Here is a 25,696-nt window from a genome sequence, read left to right as displayed (position 1 = left end):
CAGAAGCTGCAACATGATGTATGCAATTCTGATGAAACCTCATAATGAGCATAAATGAAACAAGAGCTGTAAAGCATACTGCAACTCAGCAGCTGCTGAGATAACCCATTGTGCTCTGTATATTGAGAAATGAAATCATTCCAGAAGGTCTAAATGAGAGTATCAAACTGGCCAAACTGCCAGCATTATTACTACTAAAATACTGAAGTTTACAGTGATTCTGCTGACAAGCATAACCACATCCTGAAGAACAGCAAGTAAAAGGTCTTGCAAGAAGTCTGTTCAAAAATGATGCAATTGTCAGAATATCTATGATAAAATTCTGTTTTCTCATCTGAAGAGGAACCAGTGATCTACCTGTGAGATTAGCACAGTTCCTTACAGCACAGTATTCTGCAGATTAATCTTCTTCCACTGCAGTTTTCTGAATCTCAGTCTAGATTTTACAAGCTATGCACAATATGTTCTTAGAAATTAAGATTTTCGTTTTAGAGTAGAACAACCTTTTGGACTACCATAAGCAATGGAATATTCTTGTAAAGAGTCTTTAATGGGGATACATCTCTGAAGTTATGCTATGCCTATTATAACAGAAGCATAGAAGGATCAGAGAGTTCAGTGGTAACGAGTAGCCAAGCATATTGCATCTAAGCAAATTTCTATCAAAATAATCTCAGAAATGGCCTGTGACATCAATATATTCAGTACTACTGGAGAAGTCTCTCTTACAAAAGACAAGTATGATGATCCACCCAACCGTAAGTTGGTTAATTAAGAACTGCTGTCACACAATATTCAGTCAAAAAAGAAATAATGAATAGAGATAGAATTGATGCTTAATGTCATTCCTAACACTAGATACATAAAAATGACTCATGTTATATACACTGTGCTTGTTTGAGTTTTGGTTTTTTTTTTTTTTACAGTTTCTTTATTACTCAATATTCGTATTTTAAAAGGATATGATTTAAATAGGAATATATCACACATTTAAAAGATACAAATTCATGCATTTTTTTCCATTAAAATGAATTTTTATGTGAAAACTTCCCTATGCATCCTCTCCCAACCACAGAAAAAGATGGACATCGAGTTGTACATGCCTTTAATCTAAAGAGTTTAAGATACTTCTACTCAAAGAAGTTTACTCCATATATCTCATTCAAAAGCATATTTCAACATGGAGATGAGAACAGTGAATAAGATCTTCAGAAATCTAAAGTTAAGATGAAACTGAAACTATGGGAAGGCCTTTAATCCTGAGTAACTAAAAGACAGATTAATACAGTTTACTTGTCTTGATTTGAATTAATCCAGATTGTAATCAACATTCATCTGAGAATGAAGAAAGCATGTAGAAAAGCAAAAACTCTGAAAAGAACTTCAGTGTTTCTTTAGAGGACCAGTACCTCTATATTGGCTTTCTAGGAGTATGACACTATTAAGGGTCTTTACCCACTCAGATGGAGAAAACAGAAAAGCTAGAAGTTACAAACTTTTTTCAACTTCTGCATGGGTTCAGTGATAAAAATGTTAAATATAACCTCAGAGTGTGGGGTATATTTTACAAAGAAAGTTGTAGAAGTTATATACATAAAATTCTTCAATTCCTAAAGCAAATTCTTTGCAATGATATCAAAGATTTCCATCTATTCACGTGTTTTGTTGGAAATCTATGATGTTGGTGAAGGCACCTTCATATGGGAAGATATATATATTTACACTTTAAAAATCTAATATTTGTCAACATCAAATCAGAACAGAATGCAGTACTTGCCTGTTGATGTTTTTTCACGAAACTCTTCAAGCTTCATCAGAGTTGCAGATGTCAGTTGCTCTAAATGTACATCTTTTGGGGGCCTGAAGAAATCCACCAAGCTGTTTATTGTTCTCTGTTAAAATAATACAACAATACATTGAAAACTGTCTGTTAGAAAAGATTTTTCAAGATCAATAGCTTATTTAAGTATTTACTTACTGCATCGTATATAATTTCCAGTGGCTGTGATTCTATTCTAAGCCTCTGATCTGCCCCCTCATCCAAAGGATTAGTCTCAAACATTATGCTTAAGAGCGAGGTACTATTGTCTGAATAGACTGTTCGAGAAGACAGAAGACAGGGTGTACAGTTTTCTTGGCACACACCTGTAACTTCAAGTGAAGTTATTTTGGTTTCAAATCTGGAAAGAAAAAAAAAAAAAAAAGAAAAAAAAAAGGTAGGTTCAGTTAGATAAAAGTTGAATGAATGAGCCAAAAGGAAGAGAAAAAAAAAAAAAAGAGAGACCAGAACAAAAGGAACAATAAATAAACCACCTTTACTTAACCTCAGATATAAATAGTGTAGTCTAAGGATACAGCATACATAACCAATCTGATATCTGTTTCTCATTTCACTATCTTTTGCATTGATTAAACACCTGCGAGTAAATAAGAAGTGAGATCCAAAAATACATCTCAAATACTTTTCATGAAGAGGAGTGTCAGGGCAGGGAAGAGAGATGCAAATGGAAATTCAAATAGAATTAAAAATTAGATGGCACATATTTAAACTTAAGAAACAGATGTAGATGAAGGAGGGAAGGGTTTTAGCATAGAAAAATAAAAAGAAAACCAACAAGATTAAAGGCTTCATTACTCATGGATCATCTCAAAGGAAGTACTTTCATATTTGGGATTTTTTTTTTTTCCAGTCATTCTGTCCACCTCTCTTATAGCTCTTCGATGAAGATGATTTTTCAAACACTCAAAGAAAAATGTTTCCCTCTAACATTGTAATAGTCTCTCCCTTTTTTCAAGATAATAACATTCTTATGGAAAACATTAATTAAAAATCCAAGAACTCTTGTGCCTGCTAAAACAGAATAGTCCAATTGGAAGGGACATACAAAGATTATCAAGTCCAACTACCTGGACATTTCAGGGATAAGCAAAAGTTAAGGCTTGTTATGGAAGGCATTGTCTAAAAACCTCCTCAACACTGATAGTCATGGGCATCAACCACTCCGCTAGGGAACCTGTTCCAGTGTTTGACCATCCTCGCAATAATTAAATGTTTCCTAACATCCAGTTGGATGTTCCCCTTGAGTAGTTTTGTATGCTTTATCGTCAGGAGCAAAAATTTGCACCTCCCTTTCCCATCTGGACTCCATGAGCAATTGTAGGGAGAAAAGAAGTCACATCTCAGCCTCCTTTCCCCTAGACTAGGTAATTCAACTGTCTTCAGCCTCTTTTTGTAAAACATGTATTCCAGACCAGCTTTGCTGCCCTCCTCTGGAAACATTCAAGGACCTTAACATCCTTTTACATGATGGTATTACAGAAACCAGTATACAATACTCAAGGTGAGTCTGCACCAACACTAAACGTAGCAGGAGAATCGCCTTTTCTGACTGGTTGGCTATGATGTGTGTAATGCATCCTAAAATACAATTTGCCCTGCTAGCTGCCAGGGAGCACTGAGCCTGCTCTCAACACCATTTCCAGACCCCTCTCTACAAGGCTGTTCTCCAGTCTCTCATCTTCCAATCTCCGTCTGTGGCATTACTTCATCCCAGGTACGTCACCCGGCATCTTTCTGAGTTGAACTTCATGCCATTGCTGACTGCTAAGTGTTCCAGCCTATCCAGCTCCTTCTGCAAGACCTGTCATCCCTTCAGGAGGTCAAGAGCAACTCTCAGATCAGTATCATCAGCAGATTTGCCAAGGACGCACTCCACTCCATTCTGATCACTGTTAAAAGCATTGAATAAGACTGACCCTAGAATTGAGCACTATGGAACACCACTGGTTACCACAAACCAGCCAGATGTAGCCCCATTTACTACAACTCTAAGCTCTACCATAATGCAGTTAATCACACAGCTAAGTGTGAATGTTTATCTTACAATTGGATAATCTGTCAAGAAGAATGCTGTGAGGGACAATATCAAAGGCCTAACTGAAATTCAGAAAGAATACATCCACTGCCTTCCTTCATCCACCAAGTAGGTGACCCTAGAGAAGATAAAAATAGCAAGGTAGTATTCCTCCATATAATCAACTCTAACTTTGTTCAGATTAAGTTTCAAAAGGAGCAAGTGAGATATTTATCAAAGAAAGAAAAAGTAATAGGACTGCTTGTATATAACAACAATGGACTGGAAAATAAGGATGAAAATCTGTATTGGCACAACTTTTGAAAATACAGAAGTTAATTTTGAAAAACTATTCACTTTGTCCACTGTTTGCAGGATGATGCTGGTCCCAAACTGCACAAGTAAAAATGAAAAAGAGAAATAAAAATAGTTATAGAGTCTTAAAATGCCTGCTAGCCATCATCAGCACTGCACAAGAAGTAAAACCAGCTTGATAGAGAAAGCTTACCTTATTGCTTGTGCACCAGGTCGTTGCGTAAATACTGTACTGAATTCATTTAAAGAAAATTTTACCAACTCAGGAGTTTGGTTGTTTTCTCTTATTGATGCTGACATGCTTTTTAAATTTACAGACAACTTCATGGCTTCATACTAGAGGAGTGGAAAAGCAATAAATTGTAACAGTGAATTATAAAATACACATATAAATTTCAGTACAGTTTATGAAGAGCCGAACACCCAAAATAAAATTCTAAACTACTTTTCCAGTGCTATAAACATCCTGCACCACTACAGTACAAAAGTAATTCCCAAACAGCCACTATGAAAATGCAAGGGTAGAATAAATGTAGACTATGCTTGCAAATCTATGACTTCAATGCAGATGCCTGTAATACATTTTGAGAAAAAGGGCTTTTGATGAAGCTCGAAAGCACTGTATTGTGCAAGGTATCTAACATGAAGATGGCTTAAGATTACTTTGAATGATTTAAAGTTGTTCTTCTCTACTATGTTTCTTCCATCATCTCATACATTATCTACCCATCTATTCCATCTACATTCACTAATTTTAAGAGTCCACTGAAGCAGTTAATCCACTTTCCTTAAAAATTTCTGAATATTTTAAGATAACATACCAAATATTTTGTAATTTGAACATTGTGCTACTTATGTGAGTTAATTCTACTTTAATTAGACAGTATTTCATTTGGAACTTTTTCAGAATATTCTAAGTAAGCTCTTCAATCACTCTCTTCAAATTAAGGGTGTTGTGTTCTATGCAGAGTAACAGTAATAAAATTTAAAAGCAACATGACATTACTCAAATACTTCGAATAAATGTAATTTTAAAAGCAATTCTTTACCACTTTCAGATTTTGGCTTCTAGTATAAAATTACTAATTGTTTTATGACATAATTTGCGACTTACTGATTTTGGAAGTGTTGGGTCCACAGCCGTTTCACTATATCCAATTGCTGCATATAGTTTAGCTTTCTCTTCACTCGTCATAAGACCTTCAAGACCTGTTGCATTGTAATAGGTTAAGCACAGTATAAGTATCTTTAAATGCAGATACTATTGTGTGGTACCCAGTCCATGGCAGGATGATTTTTAAGGTCCCTATCCACCTAGGCCGTTCTAAGATACACTTTTGAGTAAAAAACATTAAAAGAAAAAGGGTCAAAGCAAAGTCTTAAATTTGAAAAACATTGAGCTTTTAAATAATTTTATACATTTATTCTCAACTACTTTATTTCCTAGCTTGCTAACAATGAAAACATGTTTTTTTGGCATAATTTCTGTGTTCTAGAATATTTACTAGATGCCTTCATATTTTAGTCAGTCATACTCTAAAGCACTGCATGAAAAAGCAAGATTACAAAAATAATGGAAGTAAAATTGCTTACATTCCATTAACTGACACTGTTTTCCTAGCACTTTCTTCAAATCCCCATACACACTACACTGTGCAGACAACTGCTAGAACTGGGAAAGAAGAAAGCAGAAATAAACTTCAGAAAGTCCTACAGAAAGAATTGTAAGATACCCTAGAACATGTATTTAACAATCACATCAGAAAAAAAAAATAAAAAAGTCTAAGGGAAAATGTAAATGCCAAACATTAAAAAAAAATCTGAAATTTCATTTTTAAGCGCCTCTTATTTTAATAACTAAGTCTCTACAATAGGAAAAAACACCAATAAATGAACATACTTGAAGCCTTTACTTCTTGTTTCTGTTCATCCTTATCTTCCCGTGACCAGCCCCATATCCAACTAAACCAGCCACCAGAATTTTCATCATCTTGTTTTGTTCCTGGTTTGTATATTTTGCATCCAGATTTAGTGGCCTGAAATGAACAAATACATATTATCTTCATGTTTCTTTCTTCTCACTTGGATAACAATTAGCTGCTTTTATTAACAAACAGAATAAGCAAAACTTAACCAATTTTAAGACAATAAAGGATTTTAATGTAGATTTTCCAGCTAACTCTCACTCCTCATCTCCTCACTCCCTCCTCTAAAAGAAAAAAAAATAAAAAATAAAAAAAGCCACAAAGAACCACTCCACAACTTTATGTTCTGCTCTGCATAGAAACAATTAAAAGAGTCATTAAAAATACACACATTAGCTATGAAGTAACCAGCACAGGCCACATTTTAATTCTTTTTTTTTTTTTTTTTTTTTTTAAATTTCAACAGAGAGATTAAAAAAAAAAAAATCCAATGTTATTTGAGTAATAAGATAATTATTTTGAGAAAAATAGGAAATCATTCCCAGATCTGATATGTAGAGCTACAACAGTAGATCTTCCTTTCTTCTAGTTGCATCATTTCAACAGCTAGGACACGTACCATGAGATGCCAATCATGACTTCAACACTGTGTTCTCAGAGAAAGTGAAACCTATATCCAGATTTGACTACATAAAGTTTGGCGTAAGTGATGGTAAATGCACATCAAGCAACATAAACAACAGAGGAGTTCTCAAACCTGTAGCAGACCACATAAGCCAAGTATTTTCATAACTGATACAACTGCAGCAGACATAAACCCAAGATAAGCCTTGACTTTAAAGATACTTAGTGAATATGATACCCAAAGTAAGAGACAAATTATGCAGAATGTCAGTTAAAGAACACACATGCTAAAAAACTTTGAAAAGTCATCTAATGTTCTTTTTATGAAGGATGTCAAATTATCAAGCAGTTGTAGAAAGCAAGTGGTTTAATGAAAAAAAAAATGGACAAAGCTTTAAAATAGAGCTGTCAAACCTCCAAGATAAGAGGTTTGTAAGACACTAAGAATTATGAGTTGGAGGACAACTGCCATTCTTGGCACGTTTGAAGCTGCAGCTGGCACCATAGACCAACGTAAGAAAGGCTATAAGCAGAATCAAGGAAAACCATAGTTGTGCAAAGATACAAAAAAAAAAAAAAAAAAAAAAAAAGATTGCATGATAAAAAGTTCACTCTTTCTGAATAAATCCCGCTGCCCTTTTTCTTTGCTTCATTTGCAGAGGTCTAGAAATCAATGCAGTCTACAGAAGGATTACTTCGCAAGATACATTTTCTGATTAAAAGAAGGTACATTTTCTCATTAAAAGAAAGGGAGAGAAAAAGAGTATCAGCATCTACTCTCAGTTCAGGGAATCATTTATGAATTTTCTCCAGATTGAAGGGATAAAAGTTTCTCAAGCTATCTGATATTGGAGTTGATGCTTGACTTATTGAAGTTGAGTTTTGTTATGCAGGGCACAGTGATGAAGATTAAAAACTAGGTGAAGGTATGGGATAGAAAGTTATTGCTACTAAGTTCCAAGAGGATCAAATGGTTCAATAATTGTAGCCTCCTGGGAGCTTGAATTCAAAGCCTGAAAAAATGCAAGCCCTTGAAATTCAATTGAGGTATGTTGAGGAAAAGAAAGAAAAAAAAAGAAACATGAAAGCTTAACAAATAATAGGATTTTTTATTTAGCTTTACTCAGCCTACACTTAAAGGATATTCCTTTAAGTACCTGGTAGACTTAAAGCTACCCATCAACAATACAAATCTAGTGATAGACTACGTTCTTGCAATATCCTTTTTGGGACTGTTTTGTGAGGTATTATTATTAACTGGTAGTAATTACAAAAGGCTTCCAGCAGATCAACAGAGGTAGGACACAACTTAGAATCATTGTAACCTGATATTTAGTACTTGGAAATTACTCCAGAAAATTACTTATGCGTTGGTCTAGAGAATCACTGAAGATTCCTTCCAACTGAACTATTCTATTTTGTCTTTCAAGATACTTCTCCAACACTGTCAAATGCATTGCTTAAGGTACAAAGAAATAAAAATAAATTTTCTTGCAACTCTCACCTAAGCACTACAGAAACTTGTCTTAAAACTAAGGACTGGAACATGATCATTATAGGAGTGTAGTATGACATAACCTTCTGTAAGAATTAATTTCATACTTATGTTCTTGTATGGGAACTGCTGAGTCACGGCCTGAACCTCTGATTGATCACCTGAGGTGAGCCATGAGTCAGCCAGAGGAGCACAGGTGAAGGCAATTCACCTGTGCTGCCGGAAGGGGTGGAGCCTGGCTCCACCCCTCCTGGACCTATTTAAGAGCTGGCTACCAGAGGGGAAGGATCTCTTCTGGAGATTCCCTCTTTTGGTGTCTTCTGGTGAGCTCAACTGAAGGGTAAGCTCTTCCACTTATTCTCTGTTATCGTTGTCTGCTTTGCCTTACTCTCTTGATTATATTGCAATTATCACATCTTGATATCTATTGATTATACACAATTATATTGTGATTATAACATCTTGGTTATACAGTTCTCCAGCACAACTGTAAGTCAGAGGGGAAAAAGGAAGAACAAAGACTAGAAATTCTCCAGGGTCTTCCTCACCTCACCAGTGCCGGGAGGAAAGAAATAAAACCAAAGTAACTCCATGGCACAATATTAAAATAAATAAATAAAGAATAATAATAATAATAATAAAAAGACAAAAATTAAATGAGAAATAAAACAAAAACTGCTAAGGAAAAGAACTCCAGGCAAACAACTGAAGAGGAGGAACATGACCATGTCCTCCCCTGTTGAAGTCTGAATAATTATTATACATGCTCCTTAATATAGATTTATGTATAAACAATTGTAAGGAAAAAGAAACATTTATAGATTCCTGTTTTGTTCTACCAGTACATCATTACTTCTACAATTGCATTCACACTGCACTTTAAATACACTACAAAACCGAAATTTGAAATGTCTCATTCATCTACTGTGATAACAAATGACTGCAATAAGTGAATTTTAATTATCAACCATTCTGAACTTCATGTTCTGTTTCTAGTCACAATGATTATCAATGAAGACCCTTTTGCAGATTTCAGAAAAACTGCAGATTTCACTTCAGTATTCTGGATTAATGTTCAGACACTATGTTGAGAACTAAGGAGCATATTAACATAGTTACACAAGTTTCTTACTTCTGAAATCACATTATTTTACTTCATTGTAACCATCTATTTAGGTTTTATTCTGCATTAGCTATATTCAAAATAACATTTTCAAAATAGTAACAAAATGTGAACATACTAGGTATATAGGTGTCAAGACTACATTCATAGGGTACTAGGAAGGAAAAGAATAAAACTAATCAAGTTTAGATTGTTTGAGTGAAAAAAAATAATAAAAGCCCAAAAATTTCCAAGCTACGGACATAACCGCTTTCAGTTTACCTTAAACTTTCATCACTTGACCAAATTTCACAGATTTTCTGTAAAAATTGTGGGAATAAATTTCCCCTCATTAGTTATTCTAGAGAAACTATATATGAAACTAATTTCTGCTTAACTGGAGGCTGAAACTATGTATTATAATAACAAATGTGAAACATAAGTAGAAGAAAAGACTGTATACAGCATAATTCAAACACCAGAACTAAAACGCATCTGCCTAATGTATATACACAATCTTATGTTGTTGATGTTCTCCAACTCAATTAAATGATGAAATTTTACCTCAACTTCTGCTTGTTGCCTTGCAAGTGTGATGTTAAAAATATCCAGGACCTTTTCAAATTCCTAAAAGAGAGGAAAGTAATTATTTTTGGACAGTCTGATTTGGTAAGATTTCATTGCTCACGGTCTTAGAGAAAGTGACAACAAACTACTCTTTTCAGAGAGCTCAAGTAATTTGCTCAAGTTCAAAAAGCAAAATGAACCTGGAGGAAAAAAGGTACATCAGTTTGTTTTTCTTCAGTGCAATTAGTAATTTAAAATGAACTCATATGTTTATTGATATTACTCACAAAGAAAATTATTGATGAAGTTGTAAGTCAGGTTGCTGAAGTTATATTTGAAATCAGTACTTACAAACACATAACGTGTTTACTTCAAAAAAAAAAAAAAAAAATTAAAATGAAGCTGTTATCAGAAAATGGCTGACCTCTAAAGATTTTAAGATTTCTTCATTAGGTTTTTTTGATATTATCTTTGTTCTATACAACTCCTTGTAGTTCTTCACTTGATTCCTATGATGCCGAATATGTTCCCATGACCACATTTGGAGCTTACGTTGAACATTTACTTCAAGGATGCCGTAAATAACATATTTCCACCTAAGGACAAACGAAGCGTAGCTTACATTTCTATTGGCTTACTGAAAAGATGACTAAAGCTATGCAGACACCCACTTATAACTAGTTGTGAAAGCATGAAATCCCTTGTTTAATACTACACTTTGGTTCAACAAATGATTAAATATGATAATCTTAAAAAAATTAAAGCAAACAACAACAACAAACACAGAGGACTTAGTTTTAGGAGGAAGTGAGTTCCAACATTCTTAAATAAGAGATTATATCTGGATTTATGTTTCAAATGAGTAAATAACTAACACATTGTTTTCCAAGCATGAGGAGGCCTACCATATCTTGGCATTGTTGTGCAGTGGAACATCAGGCCTGTACTTCCTATACGGCAAATTTCGAGTCATCATATCAATAGATTCAAGAAGTTCCATGACACTGAAGTACTAAAAGATCAAAAAACAAAAAAAGTCCAACTTGAGTGTTAACTGGTTCTCTGCAAACAATGTAAACCATTTATATTTCTGTAATGACAGAATAATTAGCAAAGAAAAGCAAAACATCACTTTATATTTACTATAAAATTACATACTAACCTTTTCACTACCGTATGTAATTAAAAATAGATAGATAGATATAGATATATACCTGTGGCTTATTGAATTCAACAGCTATGTCCTTTATATTTATATCTAGATCCATTTTTGGAGTTGAGAAGTCAATGTCAGATCGAGGATTCATAAGAAGCTTGGCCTCAGCAGAAATTGGACGGAATACTGAAACACAGATGTTGATAAAAGGAAAAAAATAAAAACGACATGAATTCTTTAAGATTCCCATAAATAATACATAATACCTATCAGCTCAAGTTACAGTAGGTCATTTTTTGGAAAATGCTTGATTCAGAACATGAAAACTTGATCAATGCAGCAAAAAAATGCAGTATAAGCTATACTCAGTTTTCCAGTTTTATTCTGATGATGTGAGCCATAAATCATTTTGGTTTAATGACTACACTTCAACACAGACTTGCCCAAAAGGTAACAGTAAGGACAACTCTTTGTTGGTTTTTTGTGTGTGTGTGTGTGATGTTACTGATACATTAGACTCTTTGATTAGTTACACTCACACTAATAAATAAATAAACAAATATTCTACATTTCTAAATCAAAACCTGAGTAACCACAGAAAAAAATCAATGTGGATGCTAAGTAAAGCAAAGCACATCATACATTAAAATTAGCTCAGAAAATAGATGTTATTCCTCAGTTTGGCAATATCAAGCATTCACTAGAGCCTTCAGAAGCTCTGCTTGATTCAGTTTTTCCATCTGTTTCAGGAAAATGATCCAACAGTATTACTTGAAATCATGTAGTTCACATCCCTATAAAATGAAGTTTCCTTTACTATTAGAAATACTGATACATCATCTACATAAAAAATATTCTAGATCTACTGATAAGTTCATAAGTGTGGAAAATATCTTGGCAAGATAAAGCAATGTTTACACCTATTAAACTTGGTTTCACTTTAAGCTCATTACTCTTTGTGAAGTTTAGTTTTATTCTATATATTTTGTGGTAAATTTTGTACTTATTTTCTCCCTGTATCCAGTTTGATATATTTATTTTTCCCTCCTTTCTATCTGCTGGTATTACACTTGTGTTTACAGTTCAAAATACAAAAGACAACTTTTTACTTACTACCTTCCTATCAAGGTCTCAGCGTAGAGCTGCTAAGCAACAGTCAGAATTTTCACATGCCACCTAACATTGGCATGATATAAATCTTAAAATATCTGTGTTTCTGCGGGTACTGATGGCTTTTAAGAGTGTAAATCCCAAATCTTGGAATTTTCCACTTAATCCTTTTGAACTTCTGTGTAAGGATTAGATAACAGATGATATTTACACTTGCTTTCTTGTAAAGAGAGTCCAAGCTAGCAACTGAAAATCATAGATTAGAAAACAGAATAAACTAAATAGTACTGAGGAGCAGATGAATTGTGACAGACCCAAAAAGCTTCCTCCTTCAGGCAAATAAAAATCTGTAAATAAAATAATGCTGCCTTTTTTAATCCTCTTTATTGCAAACTACTTGCTCTATATAAGGCCATTTCAAAAGCCATTCTATTTTGTGAAGACTTATTAAAGAAGCACATGAGAAATAAAAATGAATATGGAAAGTACACAACTACCATGTTTGAATGGAACCAATGAGGTGTTTGTAAAGTAAACAATAATGAAAGCAGTGCAACTTATGATAAGGTAACACTAAAGAAAACAACTGGTGTTTCAGAATTATGTAGGTACTGTTTTCACCCTAAGAAAAATTAAAAAAATAAAATAAAATGTACATTTCCCATAAGGTAAGTTACCTCAAAATCACAATGCAATCTCAAAACCATAAATTATTCAAACCACCCCTGATTAACATGACTTACAAGATGCACACATTATTGATTCTTAAAATAAAGAATTATCAATGGATGTGAATGAGGATTAATGTCACTGGGTTAGAAAAACTCTTGACTGTAATCAAAATCTTTTTAAGGGTACAAATATGGTAGAATATGAAGACACAGTTCTTCCTACAAAAGAACAACAAACACATGGAATAAAAAAGCAGCAACCTCTGAGAAGTGCTAAAAATAAAACAACTATGCATATTATTTTATTTCAACCTGTAGTATGTAACACTTCACGTAGTACTTACCAAAATCATAACCAACTGGAATCACATTGCGGCAGGCAACTCCCTGTTTCAAGCTAACCTATAATGGAGTAAAATTAAAAAGTCACAATTCTATTACATTGTAGACTTTTAAAAATAAGAGCGATTGACAGTTTGATATGTTTCAGATAATCCCTCCAAAAGACAATTCAATTTGAAATAAGCATCCATTTTTAAACATAACTAAATTGATATATTAGAGGACTATTGTTTTTAGCTACTAAATCACTGAGCAGTGAAATACCCCCTATTGTAAATATTTTTCTAATCAACAAAGGACTTTTTTTTCCCCAAAGTTTCTCAGATGACTGTTGGATTTCCATCACATAAAAAGCATAAAGCTTAGTATTTTCCCTGATGCTTCAATTACTATCAAGACATTTCTTGAAGATATTGGCATAAATGAGAACAGAACAGAAAGGGAAACCTGCTCAGTTCTTCACAGTATGAACTACAGTAGCAGACGCTCATTCTTTACTTACCAGTGATTCATTATACCCATAATGATAGAACATCTCAGATTTCACATTCCAGTAAGCAAAAAGGTTATCCAGTCGTACAAGCTGAAAAAAACAACAGAATATAAATATTAATAAATCTAAAAGTTTTAAATGTAATTTGTATTTCACAAAGTCTGGATTAACAAGAATATTCAGACCATTCAGTGCACATTGCACATTTTTGTATTTCAAAGTCTACGCAGTTGTATCTTCTTACTGTAGAAGAAATTCAAATTCGTAGCTAGTTTGTACCGCACCTAGTTCTTTCTTTGGCATTCAGATTATACTGTACCTTATAGAACAACTTGGCAGATTCATCATGTAAACATGGATTCCAATTCTTGTCTGAGGTCTGAAATGAAAAGTAATGATAGTTTTTCTGCTCTTTACTCAATACCAGCATTTTATCATCACTGGAACAAATAGAACAAACAGGACGATCATCATAATTAAACCCTCTGCAATTGGAGCGACACTATTTTCCGATTTTGGACTATCAAGCCGTGACTTTCTTAATCAGAAACTTCATCGGACTTCCTTACTGAGAAAACACATATATGTATATATGCAGTGATTGGCACGCTGTACACAGGAACCTAAAGATTCCAGTTTTGCAAGCAGTTTTCCTTTAGTATTATTTATAGGGAAGCATTTTCAAAGGAGGAAAAAAAGGGACTGGAATTATTCTGTTATTCCAGAAATAGCAGCTTAGTTCAAGCCCAACAGAATTTCTATCTGCTAGTATTCACTCTTAAGACCGACATGATAAGCACTTCAAAAGTGATGTAGTAAGATTACCAGTTTTGGTTCATTATACAAAATTGTTTGTGGGAAAAGGTTAGAAAAGAGCTATTTCTGTTTCTTGAATCTGCTAGAAAAAAAAGAATCAAAGACTAATTAATTCAAGAAAGTAGAATGGTACTTAAATACCATTTCTTTATGATTATTAGTTATACAGCAAAAGCTACAAAATCAGAGCTATTCAGTATATTGCTTCTACTAGCTGCACTTCCAGAGTGAATGTATACAGTCCAAAATAACTAATATCCATACCAAAAACTGAAGCTTGTAGATTAAAAAACTCAACTACGATTTGAAACAAGACATCACTTTTTTTTTTTCTTTTCATTTCCTTCTTTGCAAATGGGTCTCATGTCAGTTTCAATAAAACACTCATGGATTATGAATAGCAGGTATTTATGAAAGACTAGTTCCTTGCAACAACAAATTGCAAAGACAGAATAAAAATTTCCTCCCAGAGATCTTTTTAAAAGGCAGCATTTTATCTTTAATGGCAATATCCCCACTCCAATATTTGTGCTTGATTTGATAAACCAAATAGTTTTGAAAAACAAGTACCATTGTGCTTAGCCCATGATTAGAAGAATTCTTCCATTAGACAATATGTTACCAGATAGAAAAACTTAACTTATAAACCAACATAACCTATATCATATATGTCACCTTAACGTATGCGTGACGTGGTTTTCAGATGAAGAATAAAATTACCTGCAAACTAAGGTTCTGAAGTGAAATCCCAAATGACAAGGGGTTACTTCGATTTGTGATCTAAAAAAGTGAGGGAAATACCAAAAGAAGATTATCTTGTGCTTAATTAACATTTAGACTTGGAAATAAACAGACAACAGTAAATATACACACATATATCTTCATGCTTTGGTACAAGCTTTTTATCAGTTTTCATTTTTTACTTTAAGAGCATGAAACTTTAAAACCTTTAATAGCATTCTGCCAACATACAAAATAACGGGGAAAAAAATCATGCAAGTTCCTTATTTAATACACTTTTTCACATCCCCTTATCTTATGATAGACAAAATCACTTACATCATCCTCATAGCGAATGTGGATGTTGGAAATTTTCACTTGAAGATTTTTGATGACCTGAGTGACTAGTTTTTCTACAAAAGTGTCTTGTTTCTCTTCTTTCACTTGATCTAAGTTTAAAAAAAAAAAAAAAGAATTTAATATTCTGTTCACATTTAAGAATGTTTAGACCTGAACCAGAATAAAACGTAGGAGTCATTTGACAGATGCCTAAATTTTCTATTACTCTGTTCTCTCATTTCTTAATAACATTCTCTCTCAATATGACCTGTAACATTTATTTCCTCAGCCTACAAAGTTTCAGCATATGATATGATGCAGGTGATTCAAAAGCATGTAAGTATGAGATGACAACCATCTCATATTTCCAAGATGAAAATTTTGCAGTATTGATGCCACCTACACACTCAGATTTCAAGACAGTATCTGTTTTCCAAAGATGAACACTATTTCAACAAAATGTCCAACAGCTAACAGCTAAGTTAAATACTACCTAGGACAAACCTGCAGGCACATACCTCTCTATATGAAAATAAAGATCTCTAACTGCAGTTTAAATATCAGGACAAAACAAAATATCTAGAATATTGAGAAATTCAATATATTTTTTAATTAAAAAATAAAAATAGCTATACTTTAATTAGGTGTTCTCACTCTTACCTTGCTCAGCTATTTTCTGCTTTGCTTCCTCTATCCTTTGCAATTCCCTTTGCCTTGCCTCCATGAGCTGCTTGGCCTCTTTTTCAGCATCATATTTTATGCCTAGATGCACAATATTGACAGGTGAGATACAAAAAAACATGTTTTTGGATACTTTTACAAAAGCAATTTTTCTCATATTTTGTTAATAACTCTACCACAACAAAAAGTTATTTGACTGAATCTAAACTACCGAAGAACGCTCCACCGACATTTACCTAGTTTGATTTGGTAGGAGTATCTAGCAGAAATAAAGCTTATGAAGTCAATATCAACCAACTACAGAGACTTCTGAAATCCCATCCACACATTTTTACATTTTCTTCTCTATATTAACTTACTGGCTGTGGGCACAATAAGCAAATAAACTCCATCAAGAACTGCCTCAACAGGTTGAGTATAAAGGTTTTGCCATGGAATCTGTAGGTTAAGTTGACCTACAAACACAAAAGAAAAAAAATGAGCTATACAGTCATATACAGCTGACTAGAAAGAAATTATTATAAAGATAACTGACATCAACTGCAAAAGCTCTAAACAATTACTTTATAGAACATAAAAAACAGTGTATCTGAGGTGGATTTCCTTTGGATTGTCTGTCTTAAGTAGCACGCAGATGAACATTCAGCAAGTTTTCTGCATGAGCCAAACACTTATGTCTGAAGTCCCTCTCCTTACTCCCCTGAATTATATTCATTCTTCACAACAGACTGCCCCTTCTTCCAAATCCACTACAGCACCCTCACATGCACAAAAGAAGACAACTCATACATTACCTGTCAGCAAAACATTGCCAAAAACAGATATTTTAAAACATACATATTTTTCTTTTTCCATGGAAGAGACCCTTAAGTATGAATACATGTGTGTAAGCATGATGATCCTGACATTACAGCATCCCTCATTCTTCATGCATGTGTCATTTTTAATAAAGTATGAAGCTAGTCACACACAGAAAAATAATTTCCAGAGGAAATCTATGGGAAACAGTATGGCTTTAAGCTTAGTTCACTTTAAAAAATGATTAACTTTTAAAATGCAGTCAACTAGCGGTGAGAAAATATTTCATAAAAGGGAAAAGACAAAGGGAAGGAGGAGGCGAAATCAGAGATGAATCTTGCTGAAACAACAGATGAGACCTAGTTCTACTCAACTGTTCATTTGCTACACTGTGTTCTTTTTTCATTAATGTTGATATGAATAAACAGGACTCCACACATTTTAACTTCACATTTCAGCTCATTTCAAGGTCTTTAATAAAACAGGGTTGTGGGGTTTTAAGTTTTTTTGTTTTTCAGAACAACAACAAAAAAACAAACCCAGAATGTTCAAAGTATGAAAATCAAGAAAACTACTTGCTTGCAATGTCTAAAGACGCTTGCAAGGAAAAGTAGTGTTTAGTGACTCCAGCAGGAATGCATTACAAAATGTAACTTACCAATATGTCCTGCTTTAACTTTAAATGGCACATCCAGTTGACTCTGAAACAAAGTATTTTAGAATATTTCAGCAACTTGTGAAATCCTGTCAAGTAGGATTATGAGACAAAGATAAACTTAACAACAAATACATCACTTAACCATTGAAGAGGAAAAAAAAAAAAAAACACCACACACCAAATAAATAAATAAAGCCAAGGTACTAAATATAACAGAATGCACAAACAATGAGCTTCTGATTTAGACTGTTAAGCCATGCACACTCCCCACAGCAAATTTCTACCCCATATGCTACAGAAAAAAATACAGCTTCCAGTATTCTTATTTATTTATTTAAATACATTCCTACATGAGTTTTCTCTTTGCAAAATATCTGAATTGAAGCCAGTAAGTATATAGGTTCATCTTCAACTTAATCTCAAACTCACTAGATAAGTACTAAAAAAATAAATAAATAAATAAAAAAGTGAGTTTTCAAATAAGTTGCTGCACATCCTATAATACAAACCGGAAAAAAATCAACCAAAAAGTGTCCTATAATAATTTTTTTGCAAGTTTGTGTCTTTGCTTTCATTGTCTTACCAGTGCATTTTCTTTTATTTCAAGATTTTTCAGCGCTACAGCTCCTAAAAATCAAAAAAGCCAATAAGTAAAACTACAATAAGCAAAGTTAACAGTGCACACTTAACAAGTGTTAGCCATGAAGACATCCATAAACCACATCTCAAATATTCACAAAAGATTATTAAGAATACATTGCCCATTTCCATTACAAAGAAATCTTTCTCTGAGATTTGCTTGTGGATCCTCCATGGAAAAGAACCCAAGATTACTCAAAGTAAATCAATGGAGATGATCCTAGAGGTTTTTTTTCAGCCTTAATGATTTTATGATGGTTGAATTTCATAAGGACATATCTGAAATTAAAAGTTTGCTTCTTTTTCTTCAACCATCTGCTTGTCAGGCTTGTGGAAAGCCATGTTACAGCTTTAGCTTTACTCTGAATCTTTTCTCCCCGAGAAGATCTTAGATTTGCAAGTTGCTTTTAAGTTTTATGACACTTCACAGGAAGCACTGCAGTACATCCAATTTTTGAATGTCATAAGACAAGAATAACTTCAGTATCCTGTAAACACAGAAAATTCTAATTGCAGAATATGTTTTTACAACATGCTCAGTGTCAGACACTTGACATCATAGAAGAACATCAGAAAGATGCACGAAATTCATCTTTTGAAAGCACACATAGTTTGAAGAAACATCTGCAAATTCTCTCAGAAGAGGGAACATCTGCAACTGCTATCTTTGAATTAGTTGTATATTCTTAACACTTGCACATGGAACAGACACTTGATATTACCAAACAGAGGCATGAATGAGATTCAGAAAACAGGAAGTAAATTACAAACCCAGAAGGGAACACAGCCTGAGATAGCAAGTAAGATTTGATTGACCCAGTAATATTTTCCTTTTGGACACCCAAGTTAAAAATGGCGAAACACATCAGGAGACTGGGCCTCCAACTACAGTAAGTATTCTTGCAGTTAGATGGTGATGATGGCTTTGGACACTACTCAGGGTAGAACCAATTTGGGGAAACGATATCAGAATTGCACTCCTTGGAGTTGGTTCCAGTCACTGAATTGCTGTGGTAGAGATTTTCAAGTGAACTTGAAGCATACTATGGTGCTTACAAAATACTAAGTTTCTAATTATTTAATGTCATCATTAATATATTAATGTCATCAGAGTAATCTATACATAGCATTCTTTGGCAGAATTTTATACATTTGATACATGGTACTATCAGCCCATCAAAAGAGATACTTTATGCAGAAAGATGGTTTTGAGCTGCAGGCTCTACTTTTATACCTTACAATACAAAGATAGTGGCCCGAGCATCTAAAAAGAGGAGGGGGAAAAAAAAGGAGAAGAAAGGAAGCATTTCCAATGGTACTCCACAGTCCATCTAGTAGCTATGACAGCTTTTTAGTCTTTGCAGGAAATGACAAGGAATCGCTTTTATTTACTAGAAGGGTCAGTTCTACACTAAATCTATTTCCTATCAATACTCATACTGCACAGAGCATTTTAACACTCAGTAACAGAAGTTTAATTTCATAAGCGGAAACAAAACAAAACCAAAACATGCATATTTCTTCTCCATGAAGGCTTTGCTGATTCATGGTAAGTAATGCTACTGGTACAGGTTTGTGTTTGTGATCTAATTACTGCAGCTTAGATTTTTGCCTCCCAGTTGAGGCAAGTCTATCAGCCATCTCTAAGACTACATGACACATGAAATAGTTTAAATGGCTTTTGTTTCTTTCACTTTCACTCAGAGCAAAGTAAGCATTACATTGTCTTTATGAACCGCTTTGGTGCATTGTGCATTTTCAGCTGAGACACATTACGGTAAGCTGCAATAACAAAAAGCCCTAATGTTTCTGAATACAAACCATTGCAAAGCTTGCAAGGATTATCATCCTGAGCTCTTAAAGAATACTTTTTCACAAGGCAAGCTATGGATCATTTTCCCTGAGCCCATCATACTGGCAGGGAATAAAAACAGCATCAATACTGCTTCAAAAAAAATTTAACAGCTCCATGCAAAGAGTTGGGATGGGGAAGCCAGGTAAATTATTCTTCTTCACTGTTTTTCCCTGTATGTATGATTCTTAAGTTCTAATGCTTTAGTATAAGTAATTAGGATAAATTAGTAAAACTGTGATAATTTCATTTTAATGTGAATTTACTAAACGTTTACTGAAATATCACAACTTTAAAAAAAAAAAAAAAAAACGCATCGATTGAGGGTGTGAACGGACCAAGCTAACTACAGAAGCATGCAAACGGCTACTGAAGCACCCTGTTTTGTACATACGGGCAACATTTACTTCTGCGCTTGACAGTGTGAAGAAGATACAAAGTAAACCTGAACTATTTCCCAGGTGCCAGACCTGATCTGGTTCCCAATTTCAGCACTCATGAGTTGAAACATAGTAACTAATCATACGGGTATTCCCTATGGCAGTCCGCTGTTACACTTGGCAGAGAACATGAATGCAAGTGGACGGTATTCGGACATTGCAATTACATATATATTTAAAGCTACTCTCAGAAACATAAGCCAAGAAAGATAAAATAAAACTTTGGTGTGGGACATAACATAGTTACTGAATTTCACTGTCCTGGGGTACAGCCAACAGATTTTAATTGATAAGATTCCAAAACACGTCAAGATTTAGGGCTTGCTTTGGGTGGTTTTGGATTTGATCTGTTTCCCAACGAGAAGCAGTTGGCTGTTTCTTTGCATTGAACATAATAATACATCCAGATAAAAAGAACGGTTAAAAACTTGCTAACTAAGCAACCTGTAAAACTGTAAATACAGATAAGTTAGTGTTGTATAAATACCTATGGTTAAATGCACAGGATTACAACCAAAACAATAATGCAAGCTAAAACATTCACAAATACCTATAGATTACAATTTACTGGGCCTATAAAAGAAGAAAATCCTTAGCTTCACTGATCTCTGGACATTGCAACTGATTAAACAGAATCAAACATTTGTTAAAATACTTTAATTAATTTTTATGAAGGTTTACGTTTTAATTTCAGACACTCAAACATCAGCGTAATATTTAGTAAAGCATTTCACCGAAGAGGCGTAACTGAAATTTTGTTATCTATCTCAACAACAGCTAGGCAGGAGAAGGAAACTGATCTTCATAAAAGTCCTGCTCATTTAACCTATGAACTCTAACTTCAATACTGTCCTTGTAAATAAGAAGGGACAGACGTGAGACAGACGAAGGGAAGAGATATCAAACATGACAGACATCAGGAACTTAAAATATCTCTGCTGATATCTGATCTGTATCAAACTGTGCTCCCCACACTTTAATAGGATTTCTGCTTTTTCCAAGACTATCCCATTACTGATAGGATCATAGCTTATGAAACCCTTTGATCACTTCCTACCAACGGCTGCCTTGCCAGTCATTTCCCACTTGTATTTGTGCCGCTACTTAGTTGTACTTAAGCATACCTTCCAGATAGAAGCTGGAAGTCTTTGAGGGTTTGAGTGTCTGCCAGATACCTTCCATATTGACACCTCTTGTAAAACAGATCACAAAAGGCAGAAGAAACTACTGATGTATCCCCCATCCAGTCCAAATGACTTTACTACAATGCAGAAACCACACCTGCTGCATGGTATATGAAAGCAGTACATATTTATTACACTAATACACATGACAGAAAATGTAGATTTAAACTTGTGTCAGATATCTGCCTCCATCAGAAGGCCGATGCATCTGTCCCAGACAGAAACACCAGGTATTCAAATAACAAGTTAAGTAAGACATGCTTGAGACATTAGCTAATAAGTAGGTGTGCCCAAGTCAAAAGGGAGTTTTGAAATGCAATCAAAACATTTAATAAGATTCCTTAGGCCCAACCAAAAGAACAAGTAGCTCAATGGACTTCAGTGTAACAACTGTTTGGTCTCTCATAGTGGTTGGAAAGTTCAACAGTTTTTCACTTTCTCAAGTGAAAACCTTCCTCAAGACAAAAAGCAACACGTCAAATGACTTCACTAATTCCTTCAGGTATAAAGTATAACTTCATGAACTGTGAACCACTTAAAAAAACCTAACTAGATATCTAACCTGTTCTTCTAAGAAAACTGTATTAACATGCAATAACTTGCCTAAGTGCCACTTTCTAAATGAAGGCCAGGACAAGACAAGGTTTACATCGCCAGCTTTCCCAGAACCATCCATTAAATAGCATTCCTTGGTGGCTGCCAAGCATGGTAAGCAACACTTTATTCAGTTGTTCTTAAGGAAATCTTTTCTCAAGGGATAAAAGGGCTTTTCTCATAATATTTTTTTTTTTTGAGCCATTCCAGTGTTGGCCTTACACATTCAATTAGCCTTTTTAACTTATACAGTCCTTCAACCTCCTTCCTGAATTTCCTTCTATATTTCAGGTCACTGAAGTCTTGCAACTCTTTCAGCTGTGAGCCTGCTTCTGGACATCTCACCTTATGTTTCAAGATAGTTGGGATTTTTACTCTTCAATATGAGTTTTTTGATGAGCAAAAGAAAACATTTTAAAGCATTTCTATTTATTACTGTGTACATGTGCACTGGTAGAAGCAGTGTCATCATACAACTTTTTGATACAAATTGAACTTCAGTGACTTTCATATGACATCCTGACTTCTCTCATTATGCAAATTTAAAATGAATGATAAGCACGTTCCTAAAGGTCATGAATAAAGCTCCCAAATTCCCAAAATACGGAGGGAACTGTTTGTACATGTTCAGAGCCTACCAACACAATGTTACCAGTCTTAATGTTAACAAGCTAGCTATAAAATACACAGTGACGTAATTCCTTCAACACAACATCTGAAGGGGAAGGTATTTATGATCGGGTATTTCATCCAACAGTCCTGAGAATATACAGACTTTTTAAGATTTAATAAAATAATACATGCAGTGCCATGGCATCCAGACAGTACACAGTTCATACAGCAAGTGGGAAGTAAAGCACTTTCACAGCAAGCAGAAAAATCTGCAAACGTACTAACCTAATACAAAATTTAAAGAAAAAAAAAAAGTGCTATTTTTTTCTATTAAAATAATAATAATAATAATAAAATCTAGTTCCACAACTTCAGTTACAAGAAACACAGTGAAAGTAACAGTAAACTTCATAAGGAACTATATATATATACATATATATACTTATACATATATATATACATATATATACTTATACATATATATATACATATATATACTTATACATATATATATATATATATATATATATATATATTCCTTATACATATATTCCTTATACATATATATACATATATGTATAAGGAACAGGGACAGTAAAAAAAATAAAATTCTGCTACCCCTACTAATAGCTACTGCCTTTTAGTTGGAAGAATGTACTTTCTTGGTCCTCCAAGCTCTCTGGAGTGAAAAAGATAATGCAGAACAAAACACCACTAAGCACAATGGAAGTTGCACGTGCATCAGACTTCATCCCTGATAGAACACAAAAAAATAACATTCTTCACACGACCATTCAAAGATGTTACACAGCAGTTCTCTAGGCACCTCAGAACAAGAGGTAATCACATAGCTATTCCTACACGCAGCTAGTATACAAACTGTGTATAATATGCACCTAATCTGCTAAGAGCTGCCCCACAGAAGCATGAGCTGTCAGGACAAACCACCACTCATATATGGGGCTGGAAAAACAAGTTTTGTTTGTGACACATAAGCATAGCCCAGAATTTGTACAGAATATCCTGTATTTTACAGTGAATATTTTTGCTGCCTTCCATGAATAGAAACTGTGATAACTGAATAACTTTGTTTCACAGACAGTGTGACTCACTTCTGCCAAAACATGCAATAATTCAGTTCTTTCAAAGAAAGCGCAATCAACAAGCATACAACATTCATCCTTAATGCCACAGACTGACTTTCTCTGTGTGCTGGTGCAGTTTTAAGGCTCCATATAGAGTCTGAAGTTCATGGAGATCCTATCAAGACTTGAATAGCTGATAGCATATCACTGCAGAGAGGAAACCAAATTAAAAAAAACACCATTCCAGATAACAGAAGAGCGAAACAAAAACGTCCAAGACTTTTTGCGTCTTCAGGAGAAAGCCTGAAGGAGCTTCAGGAGAAGCCTCCAGAATCTGACCTACGTATATGAAGGCCTAATAATGGAATTAATAGGCAAGGAACAGACTAGGGTGCTTCATACCAGCAAACGTTTTAAAAAAGCTTTACCTCCACTTGCTTTTGCTGGTGTTGCAGACACCCGGAATGCATATTCACAGCTGACTCAGGAGTGCCTGCACACGCACCTGTTATGCGCGGGCGTCTTCTTCTTTCACGCTTATTTTTCACAACACATAGAGGCTGCCACCGCTGCCTTGTCACAGCAAACTGCAGGCGGAGCACCGCCCGGGACACGCCGCTGTTCCGACGCCTCGGCGCAAGCAATGGAGCGCGGCCGCTGCCCCGGACTCCCGCACCACGGCAGCTATCGCGAAGTGCTGCCTGCGCCGGCACCTCCACCAGCGCACTGCCGATATGAAAACGCTACCGAAACCGACCCCGTTTACTTTTAGTTTCTTACTCCCGGACGGGAGCAGATCGATGGAACCAGCGTGCGGCGAGTTTCCGCCGGGGAGGCTTCCCCGCAGGCAGGGCAGAGACGAGGCCGCGGCGCGGGCGCGTACAGCCGGGGCCGCTCCCCGGCGGGCGCCTCTCCCTGCCGCCCGCGCGGCGCCTCCCCGCCAAACCGCGTCCCTGCCGAACCGCCCCGGCTCCTCGGCGATCGTTCCGCGCGCTAATGCCCGAGCAGGTCGTGGGGACGGCGGAGTGTGGCGCGGCGCGACTCCGCACGGCCCGAGCGGGGCACGCCGCCCGACTCTCTCCCGAGTGCGGCGGCTCGTACCTCCCCAGATGCCCAACTTCAGCTGGGAGCTGTCTAGGTTCACCACGTAGTCTCCGAGGAAGCGGTTCAGGACGTCCACCACCAGCGATTCAAACACCATCCTGAGACCCCGCCGCTCCTCCGGCCTCCGCCCCGGCGCGGCCCAGTCGCGGCCCCGCCCTGCCCCCGCCCCCCTTACTGCGGCTCCCCGCCCTGCCGCCCGAGAGGCGCGTCCCTCTCGCCACGCCCACCTGCTGTCCGCTTTCCTGGACACCTCCGCGCTCTCGAGCCGCGCGCAGGCGCGCTGAGGGTCTCTCGTGGGCGCGCAGGCGTAGCGTAAGGCGGTTGGGCGTGGGCGGGATGAGGGCGGGGGCGGCGGGGGCGGCGGGCTTCTTTCAGGGCTCGGGGTGGGATTGTGGGGAGCGTTCAGTTCTCAGAGTGTTGATGAGATTTCAGGCGGAAGTGGGAAGTTATCACGTCGGCCATCCGGCGTGGGGTCTACTTTAAGGGATGGAGTACCTTGTCCTCGGAGCTTAAACGTTGT

At 35.7% G+C, this 25,696-nt stretch overlaps 1 protein-coding gene across 4 annotated transcripts in view; it reads right to left on the bottom strand.

Moving 5' to 3' along the window:
* Positions 1-25,318, bottom strand: part of VPS13A (vacuolar protein sorting 13 homolog A) — a 98,611-nt gene extending 73,293 nt beyond the window's left edge. For all 4 annotated transcript variants that reach the window (XM_048931078.1, XM_048931077.1, XM_048931080.1 and 1 more), the window contains exons 1-19: positions 25,174-25,318; positions 18,250-18,293; positions 17,667-17,709; positions 16,570-16,665; positions 16,190-16,291; positions 15,530-15,639; positions 15,191-15,250; positions 13,974-14,033; positions 13,664-13,744; positions 13,164-13,221; positions 11,097-11,224; positions 10,788-10,894; positions 10,307-10,478; positions 9,880-9,942; positions 6,070-6,205; positions 5,284-5,378; positions 4,363-4,505; positions 1,979-2,180; positions 1,778-1,892 (exon numbers count right to left, since the gene is read on the bottom strand). In XM_048931078.1, the coding sequence (XP_048787035.1) occupies positions 1,778-1,892; positions 1,979-2,180; positions 4,363-4,505; positions 5,284-5,378; positions 6,070-6,205; positions 9,880-9,942; positions 10,307-10,478; positions 10,788-10,894; positions 11,097-11,224; positions 13,164-13,221; positions 13,664-13,744; positions 13,974-14,033; positions 15,191-15,250; positions 15,530-15,639; positions 16,190-16,291; positions 16,570-16,665; positions 17,667-17,709; positions 18,250-18,293; positions 25,174-25,273 (1,915 nt within the window). In that variant the 5' untranslated portion in view covers positions 25,274-25,318. The remainder of the gene's footprint in view (positions 1-1,777; positions 1,893-1,978; positions 2,181-4,362; positions 4,506-5,283; positions 5,379-6,069; positions 6,206-9,879; positions 9,943-10,306; positions 10,479-10,787; positions 10,895-11,096; positions 11,225-13,163; positions 13,222-13,663; positions 13,745-13,973; positions 14,034-15,190; positions 15,251-15,529; positions 15,640-16,189; positions 16,292-16,569; positions 16,666-17,666; positions 17,710-18,249; positions 18,294-25,173) is intronic.
* Positions 25,319-25,696: the final 378 nt, after the last annotated feature.

The sequence above is a fragment of the Lagopus muta genome, chromosome Z (assembly GCF_023343835.1).
Source record: "Lagopus muta isolate bLagMut1 chromosome Z, bLagMut1 primary, whole genome shotgun sequence".
Taxonomy (NCBI): Eukaryota; Metazoa; Chordata; class Aves; order Galliformes; family Phasianidae; genus Lagopus; species Lagopus muta.
This window is presented reverse-complemented; position numbering and strand designations above follow the sequence as displayed.